The 21,525-nt window shown below is 40.4% G+C and overlaps 3 protein-coding genes across 7 annotated transcripts in view; 2 read left to right on the top strand and 1 right to left on the bottom strand.

Moving 5' to 3' along the window:
• prelid3a (PRELI domain containing 3A) overlaps nt 1–21,525 on the bottom strand; it is a 26,998-nt gene continuing 5,473 nt past the window's right edge. Inside the window, exons 1-7 of one of the 3 annotated variants that reach the window (XM_049584479.1) lie at nt 4,088–4,457; nt 3,102–3,270; nt 2,211–2,300; nt 1,988–2,058; nt 1,676–1,778; nt 1,387–1,463; nt 1,100–1,234 (exon numbers count right to left, since the gene is read on the bottom strand). In XM_049584479.1, the coding sequence (XP_049440436.1) occupies nt 1,392–1,463; nt 1,676–1,778; nt 1,988–2,058; nt 2,211–2,300; nt 3,102–3,270; nt 4,088–4,119 (537 nt within the window). In that variant the 5' untranslated portion in view covers nt 4,120–4,457 and the 3' untranslated portion in view covers nt 1,100–1,234; nt 1,387–1,391. Of the gene's footprint in view, nt 1,235–1,386; nt 1,464–1,675; nt 1,779–1,987; nt 2,059–2,210; nt 2,301–3,101; nt 3,271–3,698; nt 3,742–4,087; nt 4,458–21,525 lie in introns of those variants that run through there. The other 2 variants (XM_049584478.1, XM_049584477.1) reach the window with 2 other exon arrangements.
• On the top strand, nt 5,828–13,019 carry elovl4a (ELOVL fatty acid elongase 4a). 2 transcript variants are annotated; one of them, XM_049584474.1, is made up of 7 exons: nt 5,828–6,078; nt 7,050–7,132; nt 8,149–8,336; nt 8,555–8,635; nt 9,775–9,946; nt 10,565–10,692; nt 10,898–13,019. In XM_049584474.1, exons 2-7 carry the CDS (start codon nt 7,066–7,068, stop codon nt 11,225–11,227), a joined length of 966 nt encoding a protein of 321 aa, XP_049440431.1. In that variant the 5' UTR covers nt 5,828–6,078; nt 7,050–7,065; the 3' UTR covers nt 11,228–13,019. The 2 variants fall into 2 exon arrangements, with proteins under 2 accessions (XP_049440431.1, XP_049440430.1); XM_049584473.1 differs by having other exon boundaries at nt 5,828–6,073.
• LOC125893667 (protein SOGA3-like) overlaps nt 21,298–21,525 on the top strand; it is a 23,798-nt gene continuing 23,570 nt past the window's right edge. For both annotated transcript variants that reach the window (XM_049584463.1, XM_049584465.1), the window contains exon 1: nt 21,298–21,417. The gene's annotated coding sequence lies outside the window, so the exon portion shown is untranslated. The remainder of the gene's footprint in view (nt 21,418–21,525) is intronic.

Genomic DNA, 21,525 nt, shown 5'->3' on the forward strand with positions numbered 1-21,525 from the left:
GTTACACAATATTTTTAAAATAAATAATATTTATACAAATATTATGTAAATGTTCATTTTACCCAGAAATATGATTGAGCACATAAATCTTTGTAATTGTGCACATCTCCCACTGCAGCATTGCACATACAGTACTGCCCTGCTCCTCAGGGTGTGTAGGTAGCTTTTTACAGAGTAGTTCGGAACATTTGGAAGCATCATGTGTGTGGCTGGCAAAGGCATGAATGACTCAGCTGCCAAAGTAATAATACGCAGGCATCACTTTAAGGCCATATGAAAAGAGAGTCAATCTATCTTTTGATGATTCTGATCACAAAAGCTCAACATGCTGGTTTAAGGCAATACAGCCAGTCATTTTTTACATCAAAAAGGTGCCGTTGTATTGTTGCTTTGACAGCATTAAAAGAAGGCAATGTTAATGGTACGTTCCCATCTTTTTTTCTCTAAGATAAACAATATATTTTCTTTGAATTACTATCTATCTAAAGCTGCATTCACACATTTATAGCTAGCTAACTAGCTACTACAACTTTGTCTTTATTACTCCCACCCCCTTTTTTTAAAAAAAAAAAAAAAAAAAAAAAAACTACTACCATGCAAATGTATCATCTACAGTTTGTGCCTCTTGAAACACATAATAAGCACCAATAAAAGACTTTCAGATTCCAACTCCTGTTATAGGAGTCACCAGTGATTGACATTACAGAAGACTTACATGGAATACAAGTTATGAAGCTCATTGCATATTGTCATTGTACCATACGTTGTTTTCTAAAGTATTGTGCGCCTGTACCTCCTGCATCCTTCCTCTGCATCTCTTCCATAGTACGCTAAGATATGACATGAGAGCAAAGGAAATGTGGAGTAGTAATATTATCAGCAAACCAGTAAAGTCTGGAGGGCTCATGATGTTGACAGCAGCACCCTTGAACTCATGGAGGGAAACTGTCCTGTTCTCCTCACTTGCCTAAGGGTTAGGGTTAACCCTAACCCTTGATTAGAATAGCTGTTAATGGGTTATTGAGTACTGAGTTAGCATCGAGCCACACAAACCAGACTTGGACCCACAACTCTTAAATCCAGCTCTGTAACCTTTGGGCTTTGGCAGCATTTGTCTGAGCTTCCTGTGCAAGACGGTAAAGGTACCAACTGCAGAGGATCCCAAGATGCTGAGAATCCCCGTTGGTTTATGAGGTGTAGTGGGGAAAGTAGGCCTCACTGTGGAGCTGCAGTCCTGCGTATGCAAACACATAAGCACTGAGCATTGTGTGACACATGCATACACAAATGTAAGACTTTTAATTTTGTCGTTGTGAGGGAGAATAAAAGAGTGGCATGCTTATAATAATCTGGTAGGGTGCAAGGGAAAGCAAAGAAACAAGTTACCAGAGTTAGTAAATGTCACAGAGAGGTACGTTCTCTCTTTCAGAGTTCTGAATAATCCACTCAATTGCATCCCAACCCTACAGGTCCACACAGAGAAACAGAAGATTTAAGAAAAAGTCAAAGGCCATACACAGAGAAAGTCAAGTGAGCACTGCTGGGAGTAGTGACTTTTGACTGGCAGTACAATCCCAGTTAGAATGCATGCAAAGACATCAACAGCAACTTGTATCAAAGTTCAGGCTACATGCAAATAAACACAATAAATGTAACTGTCTTTATTTTGTGTTACCTTCCTGGCGTTAGCTGACATTCTCCTAGCCATCATGCCCTCCAGATAACTGCTTAGACTCACTCCCTTGACTGTGATGATGGCCTCCTGGGTCAGGACGGTACTGAGGAGGGAGTGTGAGGGAGGTGGCAGAGACAGAGAGAGAGAGAGACAGCATGATTACTGTGAGATTTGAAGAAACAGTGTAATGACGTACCTGCAAGAACACAATGTCCCTGTTGCAGTTTAAAAATAGGACAATAGCACACACACACACACACGCACAGTGTTTCCAAAAATGTTTTAAAATGAAGTTGGATAAATTGTACTTACACCTCAGGGTTGTCTGGGTGTGGTCTGTAAAGAAGCCGCTCATCCACTGAAATCAGGTTGGTGAGAGTAATCTGGAAGACAAAAACAAATTTTGATTTCTTTATTAATGGTATATTTTTTTGCAAACACAGTGAACAGTATTAATTTGGAATTGCTACTATAACATACCATTGCATTTCCTGTAAATTGCTTTGGTTGGTGCATGGACTCAGTGTAAACTTACATTTGTTGAGCACAGCTCCATCTTTTTCTCCTCTGGATCCACGATGGAGTGTTCCTTCACATATGTCTGCGTGTGGTTGGTTCCTAATATCTGCACACACGATAACACACAGTGTGTACAGTGAAATGAGCCCAAATATCATGTGACATGTGTATGTGTATATGCGTAACACAACTTTTACAGGATTCACTTCTGCTTCTTGCTCTTGAGACTCAATGAAAAGACCAGTGAGCGACATATTCTGGAAGCTGTGGTTTGTTTCTCCAGCACAGTTGTTGGGAAAGTACTTAAACAATGGACAGAGTGAAAACTACAGTGAGGAAGCCATATATTCACGCAATGTACTCACTTCAGATGACAAACAGCTCAATTTATGAAACACTTCAACTCATCCAGACTCCTGCAGGTCACTGAACACCTAGTTAAGGAACCTGTGCCTTTGTCTTCTTCTTGCATACATGCACCTGTATGCCTCTGTACATGTGTACTCCTGTATTTCTTAGGGATGCATGTTGATATCGGCATGTCATTAGTATCAGCTGATATTGGCTTTAAGATGAACAATTTGAATTGCCCAACATGCTTTTTCTTACTTTGCACACTGAATGAATATTACATACACTGAAAAGCATTGTATTTCATGTCTCCATCTGCTGGTGGGCCATCATGATAAGAGTATGCATGTATAATATAATGATAATTCCACTACAGAGGATACTTAATGATCACCAAATTAGGTGGGAAAAAAGTGGATATATTGATATCTGTATTGGTTATCAAGCAAATGAGTTGTTATATATTGGCATATTGGCAAAAAACCCAATATCGTGCATCCCTGATATTTCTGTACATCCACGTGTGTCTGTGCTTGTGTACGTGTTGATGACTTACTGCTCGCACAATGGCCGGGAGGCCCCACTCTGTGCTGAGAAGTCTGTGGCTGTGCAGGCGTCCTTCTTTATCCAGACTGCGATCCAACACGTCCACCCCGACCACGTTAGGGTTCATGGGGTTTGGGTACTTCCTCATGGCAGCCTTGATCACCGTCTCCCATGGGTAACTGCACAAAGGACAGCAACGTATTAGCTTTTACTATTGGCTGACACATGTTGACAAAGACTTGGCTAACAGAGTGTGTGATCCCCGTATTTAGTCATGTGCTTAATCAATTCAAAAGTTGTCCTCTCTGGGGTTTAACTGTGACTGGGGAGGCTGTGGTTATGGCTGACTCCTGATGTTAAATGCTCATATTGATCACAATCTCTCTGTGGGCTATGACATAGAGCAGGTGACCAAAATCATATATTCATGAATTTTAAAGTCCAGAGAATGCAATTTTTGAATGCTGAATAATAAAAAAGCTGAGGCTTCCCATTGCTGGCTTAAATGTGCAAATAGGTGAAGTAGTATCAATGGTTGGAAGAGTGGGAGTGGGTTGAATTTGGGTAAATGTCAATTAAAAAGCTGAATAATACCAATGACACATACAAGACTTGGAATATTGTAAGGGTTTCTGAAACACTGACGCTAAACTGAATTGCTGGCTTTAAAAGTTGAATAATATGCATAATGTTTTAAGCTGTAGAACATAGTCAGGTCTGAATAAAGTTTCAACATGAAGGTATGAGAGGACATGAAAAATTCTTGAATAAAAAAAGCTCATCTCAACCAGCTATGTGGCTCCAGCTGCAATCAAAGGTTGCCATGGTGACGGTAACAAAGATTTCCCAGACTAACATACACTGTGACAACTAAATTCCGATTTCCGATTTATTTTAACTGTTAATGAAGTTGAGGGTCCCATCAAACCAGCGCTACAATGGCGAACCATAATTCTGCTTTATGAATATTCTGATCAACAATAAATCCCAGCTGACCTGAAAACATGCTCCGTGCTCCAAATCTTCATTTTTCAAAAGACAAGTTTTGACCTTATCGCTATGAAACCCTCCTCGATTCGAAACTACATATCACCGGACCATTTTGATATGAGGAACTCGCTCCTGTATAATCAGAAAGGAGGGCCTATGATGGAAGCTCACGACCATCAATGAAGTGAGTCCGGAGAGCGCATCTCCGCTTTTCTTCGCATATCAGTCGTGCGTAAAGACTGCACAGTATGCGCCACTGATCCCCGCGTCACAGAAACAACAGGCAGAGAATATGTAGGCTGATTTACAAATTTAACAAACAGATTGGACAGTGGAGGACAAGAGAGAAGCCGGTGTAGCAACGGAGCCATCAAGAGTCAAGTCAGACAGGGTGATAATCAGGATTCTGGTCAGGGATTTCAAAATAAAACCTAATTAAATGACCTTTCATTTGTGCAACTTTAGTTTATACGTCCTCAGTCAAAAATATCTGATAAAGATACAGAGCCTAAGGTTTTATAAATATTATACAGTATGCAGCATTGAATTACAAGTGCCGTTTACTGTGTGACACAAAAGAGTTGGAGATCAAAATAAGTTAACACTACACTCCTATAATAAACAACCTTTTAAATTCACACTTTGCTGGTTATTTCATTATTTTTCCCTAATTAAATACATTACCCACTTTTATTATGAGACTAAATGCACCATGATGCAATACACTGTCTTGCATCTGTTTTACAGGGATGCTGACTCACAATGAAATACAGAGGACCACCTCTTGGAACAACCCTCCTCCATCTCTACAATCATTATCTGCATTATTGTTATTCAAAAAACATCTGAAAAATGATTCTAGTTTGCAAAGACTCTTAACACTTCATTGATTGATATGTAACTGTTTTTTTTTTTTGTAAATTGTATATCTCTAATAATTTTGTATTAATTCTTTATCTGGAACTCATGTTCAATTATGCAATCTTCAGTTTTATATTTTTCCTTTTATTTATGATTGTTGTTATTCAGTAGGGGAGGTAAGTTCATATGCCATTGTTGGTCTCTAACTTCTGCAGTGTTTTAACTTTAAATTTCTTTTTTCCTTTTTGCCTTTATTTTCTGTATATGTAAACTAAACTACAGTAAAATAAACTAAACTAAGCTTTTAATGGGTAAAGTCCAACAAAAACGTTTGTGCACAATAGTTATTTTTGTCTGATCATCCCACACATTTTTTTTTTTTTTACTGTTTTATTTTGAAGGCAACACAAATGCTTCCCTTGCCTTTCTCAGGCTGTGTCTGGCCGGCTTGACGAAGCTGATGTAGCCTGCTGCTGCATCCGCCTACATTTGTGCGCATGCGCTTAGCATCTTACCATCATCCTGGTCAAGTGGCACCAATGAAGCGGAGCTGCATCAAGCTAGACACAGAGAGCAAGAAGCAAATAGGAAATACAGTGGCAGTGCTTTCAAAGAAGATGATTTGAATTGGGGAATAAAAAAATAGGATTTTATTGACAAGACGAGTGAGTTGCTGAATTATTATTGATTTTAATAATTTGATAAGATTATTATTATTGTTTTCAATAATAGTATTATTAGTGCTATTGCTCTTTGGGGCAATTAAACGTTAAATATTTTGTATTTTCACGTTTTCTACTGAGCTGTAAGGGGAACATGCGTTAATGCACTTTTATTTTGAAAGTATGACCGGAAGTGTCGGGTGTATTCTCTCTGCCTTGGCGCTAGAGCTGTGAGGGATCAGAGGAGGAATTCAGTGGAGCAGACGCGCAGTGGAGGCTAGTGTGGTCCCTTAACGACAAATTCATGCCATCGCCGTTAATTCAGCGGCCCGTATATTTCACACTGGATCCGGAACAATTAATCAATCCATAGATTGCCGGCTCAGTCGATTACAACCCGGAATAACACACACTGCATGACCTTGCGTTGAATGTCATTATAGACGGATTTTTTTAAAGCACCGACACGGTAAGGTAATAAGCATCTTCATTCGCACCGAGCAGAAGGCGAGACCAATGTCGATATTATGTGATAGTATGTTGCCTGTGTGCAGTCTGCATTTTGAGAGCATATTTATTTTGTATGGACATTGATCATGTTGTTTTGCAAACGTAAGACGGTAACAGCTGAGGCGTTTTGGGAAAATCATATTGATGATAGGAGTGCTCATGCAGCCTGGTTGAAGGCCGGACTGCATGCCGCAGAATGCATATACTCGCCATTCCAGTACTTAATAATCCTATCACAAATATGTGAGCCTACGGCTGTTAGAAACGCACAAAGCGCGGTTAGATGTTTATTCTAACAGTGATGTATGGTTTATTCTCAGAGCAGTTGATGTGGACAGCGCGTGCAGGACTGAGGCAGATGCTGCAGCAGCGCTCGATCCGCTCCAGGCGGGAGAGAGACAGGGAGAGAGGGGGGCGTCATCTTTTTAGGGATCATTCAGCCACATTGTGTGCACCCTGCTACTTATCAGCATATGCGTCAGTCTGGCACGGTATACGAGATGACCCATTTCAATGTAAAAGTGGGGCACGAGGCTTCCCCCTCCTCATTAGGAGGGCAACCACAGGTTGTCTGGTGGTCGTGCTCAAGCCAAAAATCTGCTGACACATGCGCTCTGCCGGCCGGTGCTCCCAGCCTTTGTGCGCAATGAAGCCTATAGCCCATCTATCATGGCCTCATGGGGCCACAGGCTCCTATAGGCTTTACACTGGCCTTCTGTTCGTCTGGGTGCGTTTCTTTTAGGACTTCATGCTATTTAAGGATGAACCCTTTAAAATTGGATTGTTATTATGTTCCCGTTTGAAATAAATAAGCGTGGTGAGGGGAGCAGTGTTGATTACTGATGTCCAGGAAGATGACACCACTCTTACTCAGTTGATCAAGCCTATCTTTTAAATCAAAGCTTAGAGTTTTACACTTGTATCTTTAATTTCAGGTCCTCGGCCGCAGCCATGGAGATTGTCACACATTTAATCAATGACACCATAGAATTCTACAAATGGACTCTAACTATTGCAGGTAATGATCTTGTACTTTTGTCAGTGTCAGGTCTTTTTGAGAGAAGTGGTGTTTTACATGTGATTTAATACACTTGTTCTTGTGTGTGACCACTTGTGTATACATCTACAGGTGTGTTTATCCTGATATGAGTCAGTAAATAGATGATGCTTTGGTGCAAGTTTGCAAAAGAATGAGTCAGTGTTGCACCATAGTTGAAGAATGTGTGAATGTGCCTGGACCACAGGCATAGATTTCGTTGGGGACGCAGTGGACACACCCCTGAATAAAAACATGAAAGTTTCATCCTAAATTGATGCAGAAAAAGCAAAAAAAGTCACCAGAATGCAGGAAATTAAGTGTCACAACCTGGCTCAAGGCTGGACCCATGACTTATAACTAAAAAGAAGTTTATTTTACATAACTAAAATGGAAATGAGTGTAATGATAAACTAAATATGACCAAAACCAAAGTGGGTGGAAGACAGGGGAGAGAAAGCCTGCCCTAGGTGAGCTGAATCTCCCTGATGACCCGACTCCACCCACCAGGCTCCTGAAGAGAGAGGGGTAAATCAGAGAGGGGTCTCACAGGATGCTCAAATTTTCTTAGGGGAGGACCCAGACCTCTCATTCCATATGTGTCCCCCCAGTGCTGAAATGAAACCCATGCCCTTGGCCTGGAAATAGAGTATGCTGACATAAAATATACAGCAATGTATTGATTTTTAATGTCTTGTCTCGTTTTGCTCCTCCATTTAAACCTCCTTTTTATAGCTGAACTGAAATCAGAACAGGATTAACATTCACACTCATTTATAATATTCTACGAGTATCACATCCACCATTAAACCAGAGTGTCTACATTGAACAGCCCTCCAGACAGGTCACCCCTGAGCAAAATCTGGCATCTGCGCTCCTGTTGTGTTTGACCTGGCTGCTCTTCCCTTAAAATAAACTGACACTGAGCCCACGCTGCGTCAGCACAATGTGAACATTAAGAATAGTTATGTAATGCTATGAGAACATCTGTCCCACAGACAAGCGAGTGGAGAAATGGCCTCTGATGGACAACCCTCTGCCCACGCTGGCCATCAGCACCTCCTACCTGCTATTCCTCTGGCTGGGGCCCAAATACATGAAGAACAGAGAGCCCTTTCAGCTCCGCAAAACCCTCATTGTCTACAACTTCAGCATGGTCTTCCTCAACTTCTTCATCTTTAAAGAGGTGGGTTACTATTAACTAGATGTTCGTAATGGCATGTGTGCAAAAACTGTAGTGCGTAATCTGAATCTGTTGAATCCCAACCATCCATCCAGATGAGTATGTTACAGTAGCAGTGTTCCCCTGGGTTCAGACTAACCTTATTACAATATAACAAGCACTCTGTCTCTCTTCTTCTCTCTGTCACTCTCACTGAGATATTCTCTTGGTTTTTTTTCTAGCTGTTTATGGCAGCACGGGCAGCAAGCTACAGTTACATTTGTCAACCCGTGGACTATTCAGATGACCCTAATGAAGTCAGGGTGAGTGTTTGGGGCTAAGACACGCAAACAAAGACGCACACCCTCGTCGCTCGAACTACAGATTGTACTTTCGCATTTTCATATGCCAGCCACCACGAACACAAAGAACTCTGATCAAACTGTAAAACTAGGCAGTGTTGATCAAATATAAACCAAGATTCTGTTACTAAATTGTCTATTTCTTGTCTAAAATATCGTCAGAAACATATTTTCGTGCACTGTTTAGCTGTAATACGAGAATTAGTGAACAACAAGGAGGCTGAAAATACTGAGATCAAATGGTACAACCAAGAAATGCTGATCAAATATACACCACAATATGCTGCTGTGTTGCCTTTTTCTGGCTTAAAATGTTTTCAGAGACCTATTTTAGCTTAATGTACAACTGTCACTTGAGATTGTTTGTTACTAGCCGGTGGCCATGTTGTTTCCTACCAGCAAAGCCTATATTGGTCCAGAGCGGCGCAGTACATTCCGGGTAATTGTTGTTTTTTTTCTACCTTTTAAGCAAAAGCAAATGCCACAGCCCTTTTCCTCTGCTGTCTCTAGTCATATTGCACCAAATTCAAAAGTATTTGTCTCCTTCTATTGCACGAACAGCCCAGTTTTATGACAAGGCCATTTTTCCAGCAGTGAAATACGTCTTTAAATGGAAATAGAACATTTACCACAGTAGACTGCCCTGTTATGTAACTTACTCTCTTATGGTTTATATGTGTGCAGTAATTCATTTCCAGAAGTAACAATAGACCTCTGCTAAACTACTACCATGTAACATTTTCACAGATATTGCTGAAGTTCTCTACTGTACTCAAATAATTAAGAAAATTCTAGTCAGTGTGCCAGGGAAGCTTTGCCCTCAGTGGTTTTAGAAACATGATCAGCTTCCGTTCATTTGGACCCTGCTCCTGTTATCAGAAAAAGTGCGAGCTGGAAGAGGGATCATGGAAGGTGTTCGGTTTCACCTTCCTTCTTACTGCTCCATGACGTATAGTTACACATCAGTTGGTCGGTCTCAGGTGATCCTGAGGTTGTCCAGATGATCTACTCTTCTGTTTCTCTAACTGTCTGTGTTCCCCTGTTTGTTTCTCTCCCTGTCTTCTCCCATTATTGCATTTCTCATGTTCTGTGTGAGACAGGTGGCAGGAGCTCTGTGGTGGTATTTCATCTCTAAGGGTATTGAGTACCTGGACACGGTATTTTTCATCCTGAGGAAAAAATTCAACCAGGTTACTTTCTTGCATGTCTACCACCACTGCACCATGTTCACACTCTGGTGGATCGGCATCAAATGGGTGGCAGGAGGACAGTGTGAGTAGCTCATGCCACAATAGGGTTTTATATTATGCCATATGCTTATTCTAACCTAAAAAGTAATGTATTTTTGACCCAGTAATTAAAATTGTGCTTTTCTTTAGTTTTCTAAGTGCTGGTTGTGCAGGTTTTTAGCCAATTGACTACTCATCACCTAAACTGCACCTTACATGAACTTCCACAGTGTACCACAATTTGTAAGAGTGATGTAACATTCTTCAGGGACCCAATGGCTTCCATTTATTTATGCACTTCCCAACAGTCATGGATGGATTACCTTGTTTAAAGTTTCTATTTCTTGTTGGAGGGTTTTTGTTTTGAGTCTGATCCTAAACCGAGTCTTTTTGTATTGAGAATTTTTGTTCATTTTGCGGTAGTAATGTAGAAAGAGAAGCTTCTGTGCCCAGAGGCCCTTTGTGTCACAATCCGTCCATGCCAACAGCATGATAAACCATCTTGCAGACACATAACTAAATAACCCATAACATATATGTGTATATATATATATATATATATATATAAACTGTCATTATTTTACTTACATGACTTACTATTCTAGCACCACAGTTGTTGTGACAAAACTAATTTAAGTGTTTAATTTTCTTTTATTTGCAGCATTCTTTGGTGCACACATGAACGCAGCAATCCATGTCTTGATGTACTTGTATTATGGCCTGGCCTCCTGTGGACCTAAGATCCAGAAGTACCTGTGGTGGAAGAAGTACTTGACCATCATCCAGATGGTAGGATATTGACTCATTGTGTGGCTAATTTCAATAGAAACAAATTCCTTTAACACATTTTAGAAGGTTAAGCCTGCCACCTCACGCTTGGCACTAAAATCTGTCACTGGTAAAAACCAATCTCAGGCTGAAAGCCATTTTGAAAAATGTGTGAAACAATCACACATTGCAGTAATGTGATTCTGTTTCTCTCTTTGTGTCTCAGATCCAGTTCCACGTCACCATTGGCCACACAGCCTTGTCCCTCTACGTCAACTGCGACTTCCCCCACTGGATGCACTACTCCCTCATCTGCTATGCCATCACCTTCATCATCCTCTTCGGCAACTTCTACTACCAGACCTACCGCCGCCAGCAGCCCAGACGTGACGCCTCCTCCTCCTCCTCCTCCAAAGCAGGCAAGGCTCTTTCTAACGGGACCCTTAACGGGCTCAGCAAGGCCGCCAATGGAGCAGTGGTGACAGGGAGCAAAGAGGAGAAGCCCCAGGAGAACTCTGGGAGGAGAAAGAGGAAAGGAAGAGCTAAAAGAGATTAGAGGAAGAGGAGCGAGAGAGGTAGAGGTGAGGTAGGGCCTTTCTTTGGGATCTAGGTTGATAGTGCTAAAACATGAAAGACTACATTTGAGCAAGATTTAGATGGATGGATGCGTTAGGGTGTGATGTGTTTATTTAAGCCATGACCTGAGTTGTTGTAGATAAAATTTGAGACAGGCTTGTGTTGAGAGAGGATCATTCTGTTAGTAAGAGGTGTCAAAGGTCATGCCCAAGGTGACCGTTATCACAAATAACCCAAAATACAGTAATGTGCGGTACGGGATAGATCTTAGTATTCCCTCTCTTTATTGTGGTGCCAAGTACTGTAGATCCGGTTCAAAAAGTGACTTTCAGCGACTAAAACTGAGCCTGGAAAAGGAAACTACGTGTTTACCAGGTCCATTTGGCATGCTGGGAAAGCTACATTAAATGCGCCTGAGCTGCTTTAAAAAGATTATATACCATTTCTAATGTTACTGCTGTATCGAGACAGGAATACACTTCATAACACGCGCACAAACATGTCAGTTTATATTGGAGCGTATCATTTTTTTGTTGCTGTTTACCTTAACAGATATAAAAATGACGATAATGTACAGTATCATGTCCCTTTTGTCCTCATCTTATTCAAGTTATCGATGTTACATGAGAGAGACCTAAGTTTACAGTTTGTGTTTGCTGAATAGACACCTGCAGTTATCCACTTATTTGTGTACACAGAGTTATTTATTCTTATTTATTTCCAGCTCTCATCTTTGAGCTATCACCCATTAGCGCATAGTTACATTCTAAAGACAAAAAATAAATCAATATACAGAGGTAAGATGTACATAGAAATAGAAATTATAGATTTCTAATCCTTTGAGACTTGGATGGGATTGTTACATCACTGGTTTATGATGGAATAATCATCAGCTGTATCTCACAGAATGTTAAAATTTGGATTTTCTATTTCTGTATACAACCATAGCAGGTTTTATATATCCCTACTTGTATGTTATGCGATGAACTGTAATGAATATTATCCAGAGCAACGATGGACTATCTCAGTGTTCCCCGTTTTGACAGAAAAGCTGGTTCAAGAGTTTTGTCTTTGCAGATGTTTACCTGTCTTTTTATAATATACCCAAGGTTGTTGTTTGTCTTACATGCTTGTGGGAACTTTGTGAGCTGAACAAAGATGTGGAGGTGGAGAATTCAAGCTCACAGCAGCCAGTTTTTTTGTTTTGTTTTGTTTTTGAAGTTAAGTCTACCTTAAGCACCCTTTTCTTCCCATATTCAATAAAAATATCTTTTCGTGTCTATGTTTTCAGGCTTAATCTGTGTCCTGAGCTGGCTTGAATGTAAATTTATCAGGAGATTCATTTGGATTCAAAAAGATTCTGATTTATATACAAAAAGAGCTGGTGAACCTCTATAGTGACTGTGTATGTTATAACACTATGAAGAATAACTCTGCTCTGCCTGTAGTATATAGAGTATAAATCAGTGGTCAGCTATATCAGCAAATTCAGCTTTATTTCATCCATTAACCAATGCATTTTGATGTTATTTATTGTTTCTTTTTTCTATTTATTTTTGTGTAAATACCAATTTTCATCTTGCTAAGAGTGCTTGTCTGTATTTGTGTTCTTTTTTTTTGTTGTACATATTACATTGTGATATTTTGTATACTGCGCATTTGGGAATGTTCCCAGCCTGTTAGCTTGGACATTTACATGTCCACATTGCTTCTGTGTTTTTTTTTTAAGTATCATAACTTTGAACTCTCTTCAGATTCAATTAAACTGAATGCCTGTACAAATGCTAGCTTCATTTTGTCGTTTCATTTAACTGTCTATTTAATAACGTAGTAAATGTTATGGGTCTTTAACAAGGATATACATTATATTACATTCTGTATGGACCAAGACTGCATTTTCACACAGAGTGCAGAGTGGGTTTCTACCACTAGAGGTCACCATGGTTACACTACTATAAGTTAGCATTACCGTTAATATACAGCAATGATTCGCAACCAGGGGTACCAGAGGCGGTACCTATGCAGTTACCAAAAGGTGCATGGAAACATTGTGTTGTAGCTCAACTAGTGTGAAATAATAAATACATAAAGTTTTGCTTACAATACACAGAGGCAATTTATCTATTGAGTCATCTGTTACTTGAACACAAGGTGATGCAACTTTAAGTGCATGAAAAGTAGTTGAGCAAATAAGTCCACACAGTTAGCTAAAAGTAATGGATAGAATGTTGAAAGCGATGAATATTAACTAGTTAGCTAAAAGCAGTGTTGTTTTACTTGATCTCAAGACCAAGGCCACTCCAGATCAAGACTAAGACCACTTTGTGAAAGTCTCGGCCCTGTCTCAGACTCAACCACATTTTTACTTACTTGTCTCAGTCTTAAACAAAAAGACAAAGAGGACTCAGTTTTGTTGTTTTTTTCCCTTCAAGACCAGTGAAGACCTCAACTGCGGGGATATCACTTAAATGCCTGTATTAAAGTGCCTTTAGTGTTATTTTGTATTTGTTTGCTCACAGAAAACAAAGGAAAATTCCAACACATAAAATTTTCCTCAGGAATCCTCATTTATTCCCTGTGGGCATTTTTATGTGAATGTGTGTCTTTCATATCAGTTTGAGAAGAACCTATGGTTTACATGTTCCATTTTTTATCGTAAATGTGTCATGCAATGTGGGACTCGTACTGGCCTGGTTGTGGTCTTGACTTGGTCTCAACCCCTAAAAGTCTTGGTCTTGATACACTCTAGTCTTGGTTATGTCTTGTACTTCGTTTCGATGGTCTTGACTACAACACGGGCTAAAAGTAATGGCTATATGTTTGAAACAGCTATAAGTCCAGAGTCTGCCACTGGTAGTGCAAATGCAAATTTGACCAAACTAAACTAAACATTGACAGTTTATTTGAATAAAAATATAATGTAACAATATTGTAAAATACTGTAACAATTGTATGAAAACATATTGTAAATAGTGTTAAATAATATCAAGTTAATGATAAGTTCAAGTAAACACATCTGGGACCTGATGGGTGGTGTTGTGAGGGGGCAGGTGAGTTCATCTGGTGTGGAGATGCAGGGGTGCTTAAAGAAAAGGCTGGGAACCACTGCTATACAGTATACCCAGGAGGTTCCTCGAGTTTTCAACCATCCACTGTAATTATGGAAATTACTTTTCCTTAAGATAAAAAACTTCATCAAGTTTCACGATATGAGGAGAACAACATAATCACTTAAAAGTTTTAATGGACATCTGTGAAACATACATTTAAATTCCTGGTTATTAGTTTGGTACTGTCTTGGTCTATTATCGAAACTCATTTCACTCAGGCAGCTCCAAATATGACAGAAAGCCATTGCACACGTGTGTTTCTTTGCACTGTCATCTGTAAAATGGGTTAAAACTCAGCATCAGAAAGTAACTAAGTATATTTACTTATGATTTACTTACAGGGTACTGACACTTTACCTGAGAGTTGTTTTTTTTTTGGCTACTTTATGTTTCTCCACAAAATATTGTACTTTTTTGTCCACTACATGTGTCTGACAACTGAAGCTACCCAGAAGTGTAAGTTTTTTTTTTTTTTTTTTGTTTTGTTTTTTTTTTAAATATGATGAACACATTACATGATTTACTGTCAATACATATTTAAACTAGTTAAAATGAGCTCCACTTTGACCAACTACAACATTATAACACTGCTTCCATGTTAGTGCATCAGCAATAATTAAATAAATATAATGTTTTAACATTGTGGAAAGGAACAATCAGCTTTGCTAGTACTTTTACTTTTGACACTTTAAGTATATTCAGCTATGAATACTTCTAGACATTTTCTCGAGTAAAAGTTTGAATGCAGAACTTTTCCTTGCATTGCAGTATTCTCACATTGGCAACGCTATTTTCACTTATGCAAAGAACCTAAATATTTCAAGCCGAAATAGACTCATGAGGTTTTGTAAAATAGTTTTTCCCAAATGATTCAGCAATGGAGGCAATCCTGATGTAAAATGTGTGTAGTGTTGTTGTAATGCAGCTTAAGTTTTTATCTGTGCTTGTAAGTTTGCTTGCTTGCTTTTCCTTGGTGATGAACACTGCTTAACTATCAACAGTGCATTCTTTTACTCATTTTAAAAGACCTAAACCCCTTCAGCAATCCATATGTATGGCAAATAAGCATCAAAATCTGCAACTGTATAGGAGTATGGTTCCAATAAAGGGTGGGGTCATGTCTGTCTTGAGTCATATGTTACTTGTCTAAAACACTTTAAAAACTGTGCTGAAGGTAAATGTCTAGAAACCTGTTTAGTAAACAGAAAGAGAAAAAAAACTCTTAAAATTGAATTTATAACACTGCTCATCCCATCCCTGAATTCTCCTCCCATTTTGACGGGTTTAGACAAAGGTTTCCATGGTAACTGTACACAGCAGCTGTCTGACCCCTCCTACCCCCTCATCCTTTCCAAATACCTCCCACCCCCACCCACTGCGTCCCCTCCTCCTGCTTCTCCTTCTTGAATCAGCTGTGGTCGATGTGGGAAACAGCACCAGCGCAATAAACTATTAAACACTGTTTAAGTGCCAGTGTGTGTGTGCGTGTGTGTGCATGTGTGTGCGTGTGTGGGGGTGGATTCGAAGTTGGATTCATTTGTCTGTGTGTGCTTGTGTAATAGGTAGAAAGATTGAGAAACACATTAGTATGTGTGTGTGTGTGTGTGTGTGTGTGTGTGTGTGTGTGCGTGCAACCCCCGGCAGAGTTTATGAGTGGGAGGCCTGCACTAGCAGAGGGGTATTACATGGATGATGTTTGTGTTATTCTTCAACCTAGAGCAATAATTTCACAACTCGGTAACAGAAAACCATAACCTCCTCAGCAACATTTCCCTTGGATAGTGGCCCCATATCCCTCCAACTGTTCCAGCCCTGTCCTCCGGTCTCTTCTAGTTGACAGACGCATCTCTGTAGCACGGAAGGGGAAAGGCTAAATGATTTATAGCTGCTGATTTTTCGTTGGCACTCAAATGCCTTGCAGTTCTTTTTTTAATAGTAAGCCATTATACATCTTTTATAATGGACACACTGACAGATTTGGCCTGCATAGCATCCCTAGTCTTATGCCACTTCATGTGTTATGTGTTAGTTTTAACTCTCATTAGTGTAATCTCATTAATGTGTGGCTTTTCAGTTTCAGTCAATGTAATTTTATTCCACTGTTGGTCTTGTGTAATGGGTAGAAACATTGTGAAGAAAAATGACCTCACTCTTTTCTATATCTCCACATTCCCCATGAACAGAGCATGAGCACTAAAAGCAAAGCCACAGCTACATCCATATGCACTGTATGTGTTTGTGTAAGGCAGACAGTACACTACTGACAGGATTCAGAGGACTACATCAGCATTTATATACTGTATGCCAGTTTGAAAGTCTGTCTGTGTACAGAAATGTCTCCTTCAGTGAAATCCCATGTGGATTTCACAGCAAAGTAACAATTTTCCTGCCTGTCAGAAGCTCAGTTGATATCTGGAGCACAACAACAGAGACTGGAGACAGGCATGTTTTTTATGCCTCATGGGATTTACGTATTGCACCAACAAGGCACCAGCTACACAAAGCCCACCACTGCTTACCTGTCAGAATAAGGGCTTAAAGACTTAGGATTTTTCATTACCTCATCCGTGGTATGACATTATTTTAAGAATGATAAATGAATAATGAAGCCAGCCATGAGTTGGTCTCTCCCTGATGTTTGTTGATGTTTGCAACAAAAAAAAGACAAAAAAAAAAAGATAATTACACTGTGTGTTATGACAAAATCCAACAATCTTGAAATAAATTTCAGTGTGGAGACGTGTTACAGCTGACAGTCCTTTTTTATGTGACACACTTGATATGGAAATCATGCTAAAGTATAAAACTAAATGTGTGAAGGATTAATTGACGCAAAAATGTTACAAGTGTACACAGAAAAATGTTGGTTTCTCAGCGGGTCTTGGGCATGGGTTGAGGTGCTGTACAACACCACTGCCAAACAAAGAACTTATTAAGCCCCTATAAGGGTTTTTAGAGTTTCTCTGCTCATTATTTTCCCAGCGAACTAATCTGAAGAACCAGCTGAGAACTTTTTAGGCCTCTGTATTGTTCTTTAGAAGTCCCCTACTGGTTTTTCAGCTAAGTTTAATTTAGTTTACTGAGGGAAAAATAAAAACACTACATTACGATACCCTGCTCAAAAAAATAAGGGAACACTTAAATCACACATCAGATCTTGATGAACAAATAATTTAAGTTGAAAATCTTTACTGATGTACATTGTATAATTTGTTGAGAACAAAATGAGATAATAACGGTCAATGGAAACCAAAATCATCAACCTACTGAGGGTGGATTTAAAATCACTCTGAAAATCTAAGTAAAACATTGAAATCACAGATTGATCCAGTGTGTGAATTTTATCACGGCAACTCATAATGTGACTGTGTAGTATGTATGGCCCCCGCGTGCCTGTATGCGCTCCTGACAATGTGTGGGCATGTTCCTGATGAGTCGGTGGATGGTGTCCTGGGGGATCTCCTCCCAGACCTGGATCAGGACATCAGTGAGCTCCTGGACAGTCTTGGTGGCGTTGGATGCACCGATCCATAACGTCCCATAGCTGCTCAATTAACAGCAGTCAGGGTACCGTTTGCTATGACATGGAGGTCTGTGAGTCTCTCCAAGGATATGCCATCACTGACCCACTGCCAGACCGGTCATGCTGGATGATGTTACAGGCAGCATAACGTTCACCATGGCGTTTCCAGACTCTTTCACGCTTGTCACATGTGCTCAGTGTGAACCTGCTCTCATCTATGAAGAGAGTGAGGCTCCAATGGCAAACTTGCCAATTCTGGTATTCTCTGGTGAATGCTAATCGAGCTGCATGGTGCTGGGCTGTGAGCACAGGTCCCACTAGAGGACGTCTGTCCCTCATGCCCCTGTCATGCAGTCAGAAACATGCACACCAGTAGCCTGCTGGAGGTCATTTGGTAGGGCTCTGGCAGTGCTCCTCCTGTTCCTCCTCACAGAAAGGAGCTGATAGTGTTCCTGCTGCTGGGTTGATGCCCTTCTGCGGCCTTGTCCAGCTCTCCTTGTGTAAGGGCCAGTCTCCTGGTATCTCCTCCATGCTCTTGAGACTGTGCTGGGAGACACAGCAAACCTTTTGGTGACCGTACGTATGGATGTGCCATCCTGGAGGAGCTGGGCTACCTGTGCAAGCTAATTTGGCTGCAGGTACTGCGTCATGCTACCAGTAGTGACAAGGACACTAGCAGAACACAAAACTAGAAAAGAATCAGTCAGGAAGGATAAGGAGAGAGCAACTGTCTGTGGCCACCACATGTAAAACCATTCTCTTTTTGAGGTTGTCTTGGTTTTGCCTCTCCATTGCACCTGTTGTCGCTTTCATTTGCACCAAAGCAGGTGAAACTGATTCACAATCACTTGTGCTTCCTAAATGGACAGACTGATAGCCCTGAAGTTTAACTGACTTGGTGTTACACTGTGACGATTAAGTGCGTCCTTCATTTTTTGAGCAGTGTAGCCTACAAACAGTGTATTTCTAGAGGATAACACATTAAAGCATTTGTAATTAAATACTGGCTTAAAGGTTCTGTGGTATTATCTGGCATCACTCAAGGACAGCCAGGCTGAAAATTTTAAAAACATTATAGCGCTATATAGCACCTGGTTCTTTATAGCACTTAATCTGACATAGGCGCTGTAAAGCACCTTTAAAAGATGGGTGTCATATAGCAACAAAACATGTTCCCTTGCCAAAGAATGGGTTTTGACTGCTGTTTAACACATATTTTATTTACAGTGTAGTCATTTTGAATAACACTATACATTGCAGTTAAAAAAGGAAACCCAGAGCAGAAACTACAACATGACTCTGCAGATTATTCCTGAATGTATATTAACAGTGACACCACCCAGGATCCCCATGTACACATGGTGTTACCGTGATGATCCAGAGTAAGGGTGTCTGTGAATAATAGAGAAAGTGAGAATGAGAGAGAGACTTGCGAGTGTGAAATGAATGAGAGTGATATTTTTACAGGGAAGTTCATCACAGCCTCTCTCTCTCTCACACACAGCTACTGTTGCACTCTCACCAGGGTATGGTGCGTGGTTAAGGACTGGAAGTGAAAGATGTCACATAGGGAAAAAACTATAGTGACTACACTGGCAAGAATTCATGATGAGTGAGCCTCATACCAAGTCTTGAACAAGTAGCCCTTACATTTCCTGTAATGGGATGAGATACAGACGGGCAAGAAATAAGTGCTAATGAAGTATTTTGACAAAAAGACAAGGGTATTCAATCCAGTGTGAAAACTGCAGTCAATTTATGTTTCTCATCCAAATTCATACTGGAACATACACAGATGTTTTTAACTGCCAGATAAAATGTAAAATATGCAAACTATTAAGAGACATGAGGATTCAACATTTCCCACTAATGAAAGAAACTGATGTCTTCTCAGCACATGAAAATACACTCTCCTAAACAAACATTGCCTTCTTTTGTTTGACTCAAGACAAAGCAGAATCAGTAATCTCGTCTGGCACATGGGAGCCTCCATGATGCAGACATCTGTCACTTTAATGCAAGCAAATGATTGAATAGTCCTGGGGCAGAAAGAGAGGATAGGTGGGGGAAGTGATGAATGTGTGTGTGTGTGTGTGTGTGTGTGTGTGTGTGTCACTGTGAAAGGGGGTGCAAGACCCCAAACATCTGTTATCCCATTCAGAGAAAATGGATCATCATTCCTGGCCAAAGCCGGCTGATTGGCCCTGCAACATCTTGTCTGGCAATTAAATGGTGATTACAACAGAGAGCAGTCTTATTTCTGTTCAGATCAAGATATAGTGTTGTAAAAGCCTGCAGTGACAGAAGCAAATGGATTGCGCAGAGGTAGGAGGATACGAGCTGTGGTTACTGAAGCCGTGACAGAAGCTAAAATCCATGCCATAAAACTTTCAGAGCAGAGAGAATCCGAGCTTTCAATTCATGTCAATCCCCGGCATTTCCTGCAAACTTACTTGTTATTTCACTCACACAGGGATGATGCATGCAACACCAGTCCTCCGACTTTGTGGTGTATCTTTAAACAACCATGAGCCATTTCAGATGGCTGTGTGCACTTTATCTTGTCGGCACAGAGCCAAGAGTTAAAAACTCCAAATGACTGGTGAGATGGGTCTGGCCTGCTGCAAAATAATTCAATCAAAGTGAAGATGCCTGGAGTATATGAGGAACCCAGGAGGGCTGAGTCTGTTTCCAGACAGGATAAATGCTCCTCAGTAACCATTTCCACTGGAAAACCTCACACATGAACCTGTTTTCGAACCAAATCCACTCTAATTGCACATTTCCATTTCCTTAGAACACAGATTCAAATTCTGGGAGAACTGAATGGCAGGCAGAAATCCAAATGAAATGTCTTATTTAGCCCTTGACAACAGAAAGTACAGCCCATTCTCTCCTCTCCATAGACTCTGACAAATGATCACTGGGCATTCATGAAGAACATTTGTGCAACAGCTTCAGTTTGGGATTTTGAGACAGAAAAATAAGAGACAAGAAGTAACAGCTGCCAAGAAGCAAAAATCATATCACTTCACTTGCTATATGTGCGGAAAATCCCCAATTCTTGATAAATACACCGTACTTGCTGTAATTCTGTGACAGCTGTTGAATAGTGTCCATTGAAGTCTCAGTCATATTGTCCTCCTGATATACAGTGCAGTGCTATACCCTTGGGAAAAACATTTCGGAGCGGATGCATTCTCTCTATTGGTCAATTTAAATCCACATACCCAAGGTCAATTCAAATAACTGAATACAAGGTGAGTGAACAGTTGCAAGTGGCTTCATCCAATCACTGTTGAGACACACAGAGCGACAGAGAGAGACAGAGAGAGGGAGAGCTTCTCGTCCTCTTCCAATGAGAGCAGCCTCCTGCGTGCAGCTTCATTTCCGTGCAGCTCCGGCCCTCCCAACGATGATGTAATGTCATGAATATTGAAACAGGTTGCTTGGTGGTCGGGAGGCGCTCGAGTCAGCATCCCTTCTGCCTCCCCATCACCACTACCCTTCAGCATCCGACAAAACACCCAGAAAAAGGTAAGAAATTCATCTGGAGCTTCTCGATTTTCACGTGATAATGTCTTTTCTTTGAGCACACAGACGTGTTTTACATCAGTGTGACAACAGTAACCCGTATGAAGGGCA

This window comes from Epinephelus fuscoguttatus, linkage group LG8, assembly GCF_011397635.1.
Source record: "Epinephelus fuscoguttatus linkage group LG8, E.fuscoguttatus.final_Chr_v1".
NCBI lineage: Eukaryota > Metazoa > Chordata > Actinopteri > Perciformes > Serranidae > Epinephelus > Epinephelus fuscoguttatus.

What these genes read in the sequence shown, in the direction of transcription:
- elovl4a (XM_049584474.1), top strand. Translation starts at nt 7,066, where the DNA reads ATGGAGATTGTCACACATTTAATCAATGACACCATAGAATTCTACAAA. An exon ending in ATGGGTGGCAGGAGGACAGT is followed by an intron (nt 9,947 to 10,564) that starts GTGAGTAGCTCA and finishes TTTTATTTGCAG; the next exon opens with CATTCTTTGGTGCACACATG. An exon ending in ACTTGACCATCATCCAGATG is followed by an intron (nt 10,693 to 10,897) that starts GTAGGATATTGA and finishes TTTGTGTCTCAG; the next exon opens with ATCCAGTTCCACGTCACCAT.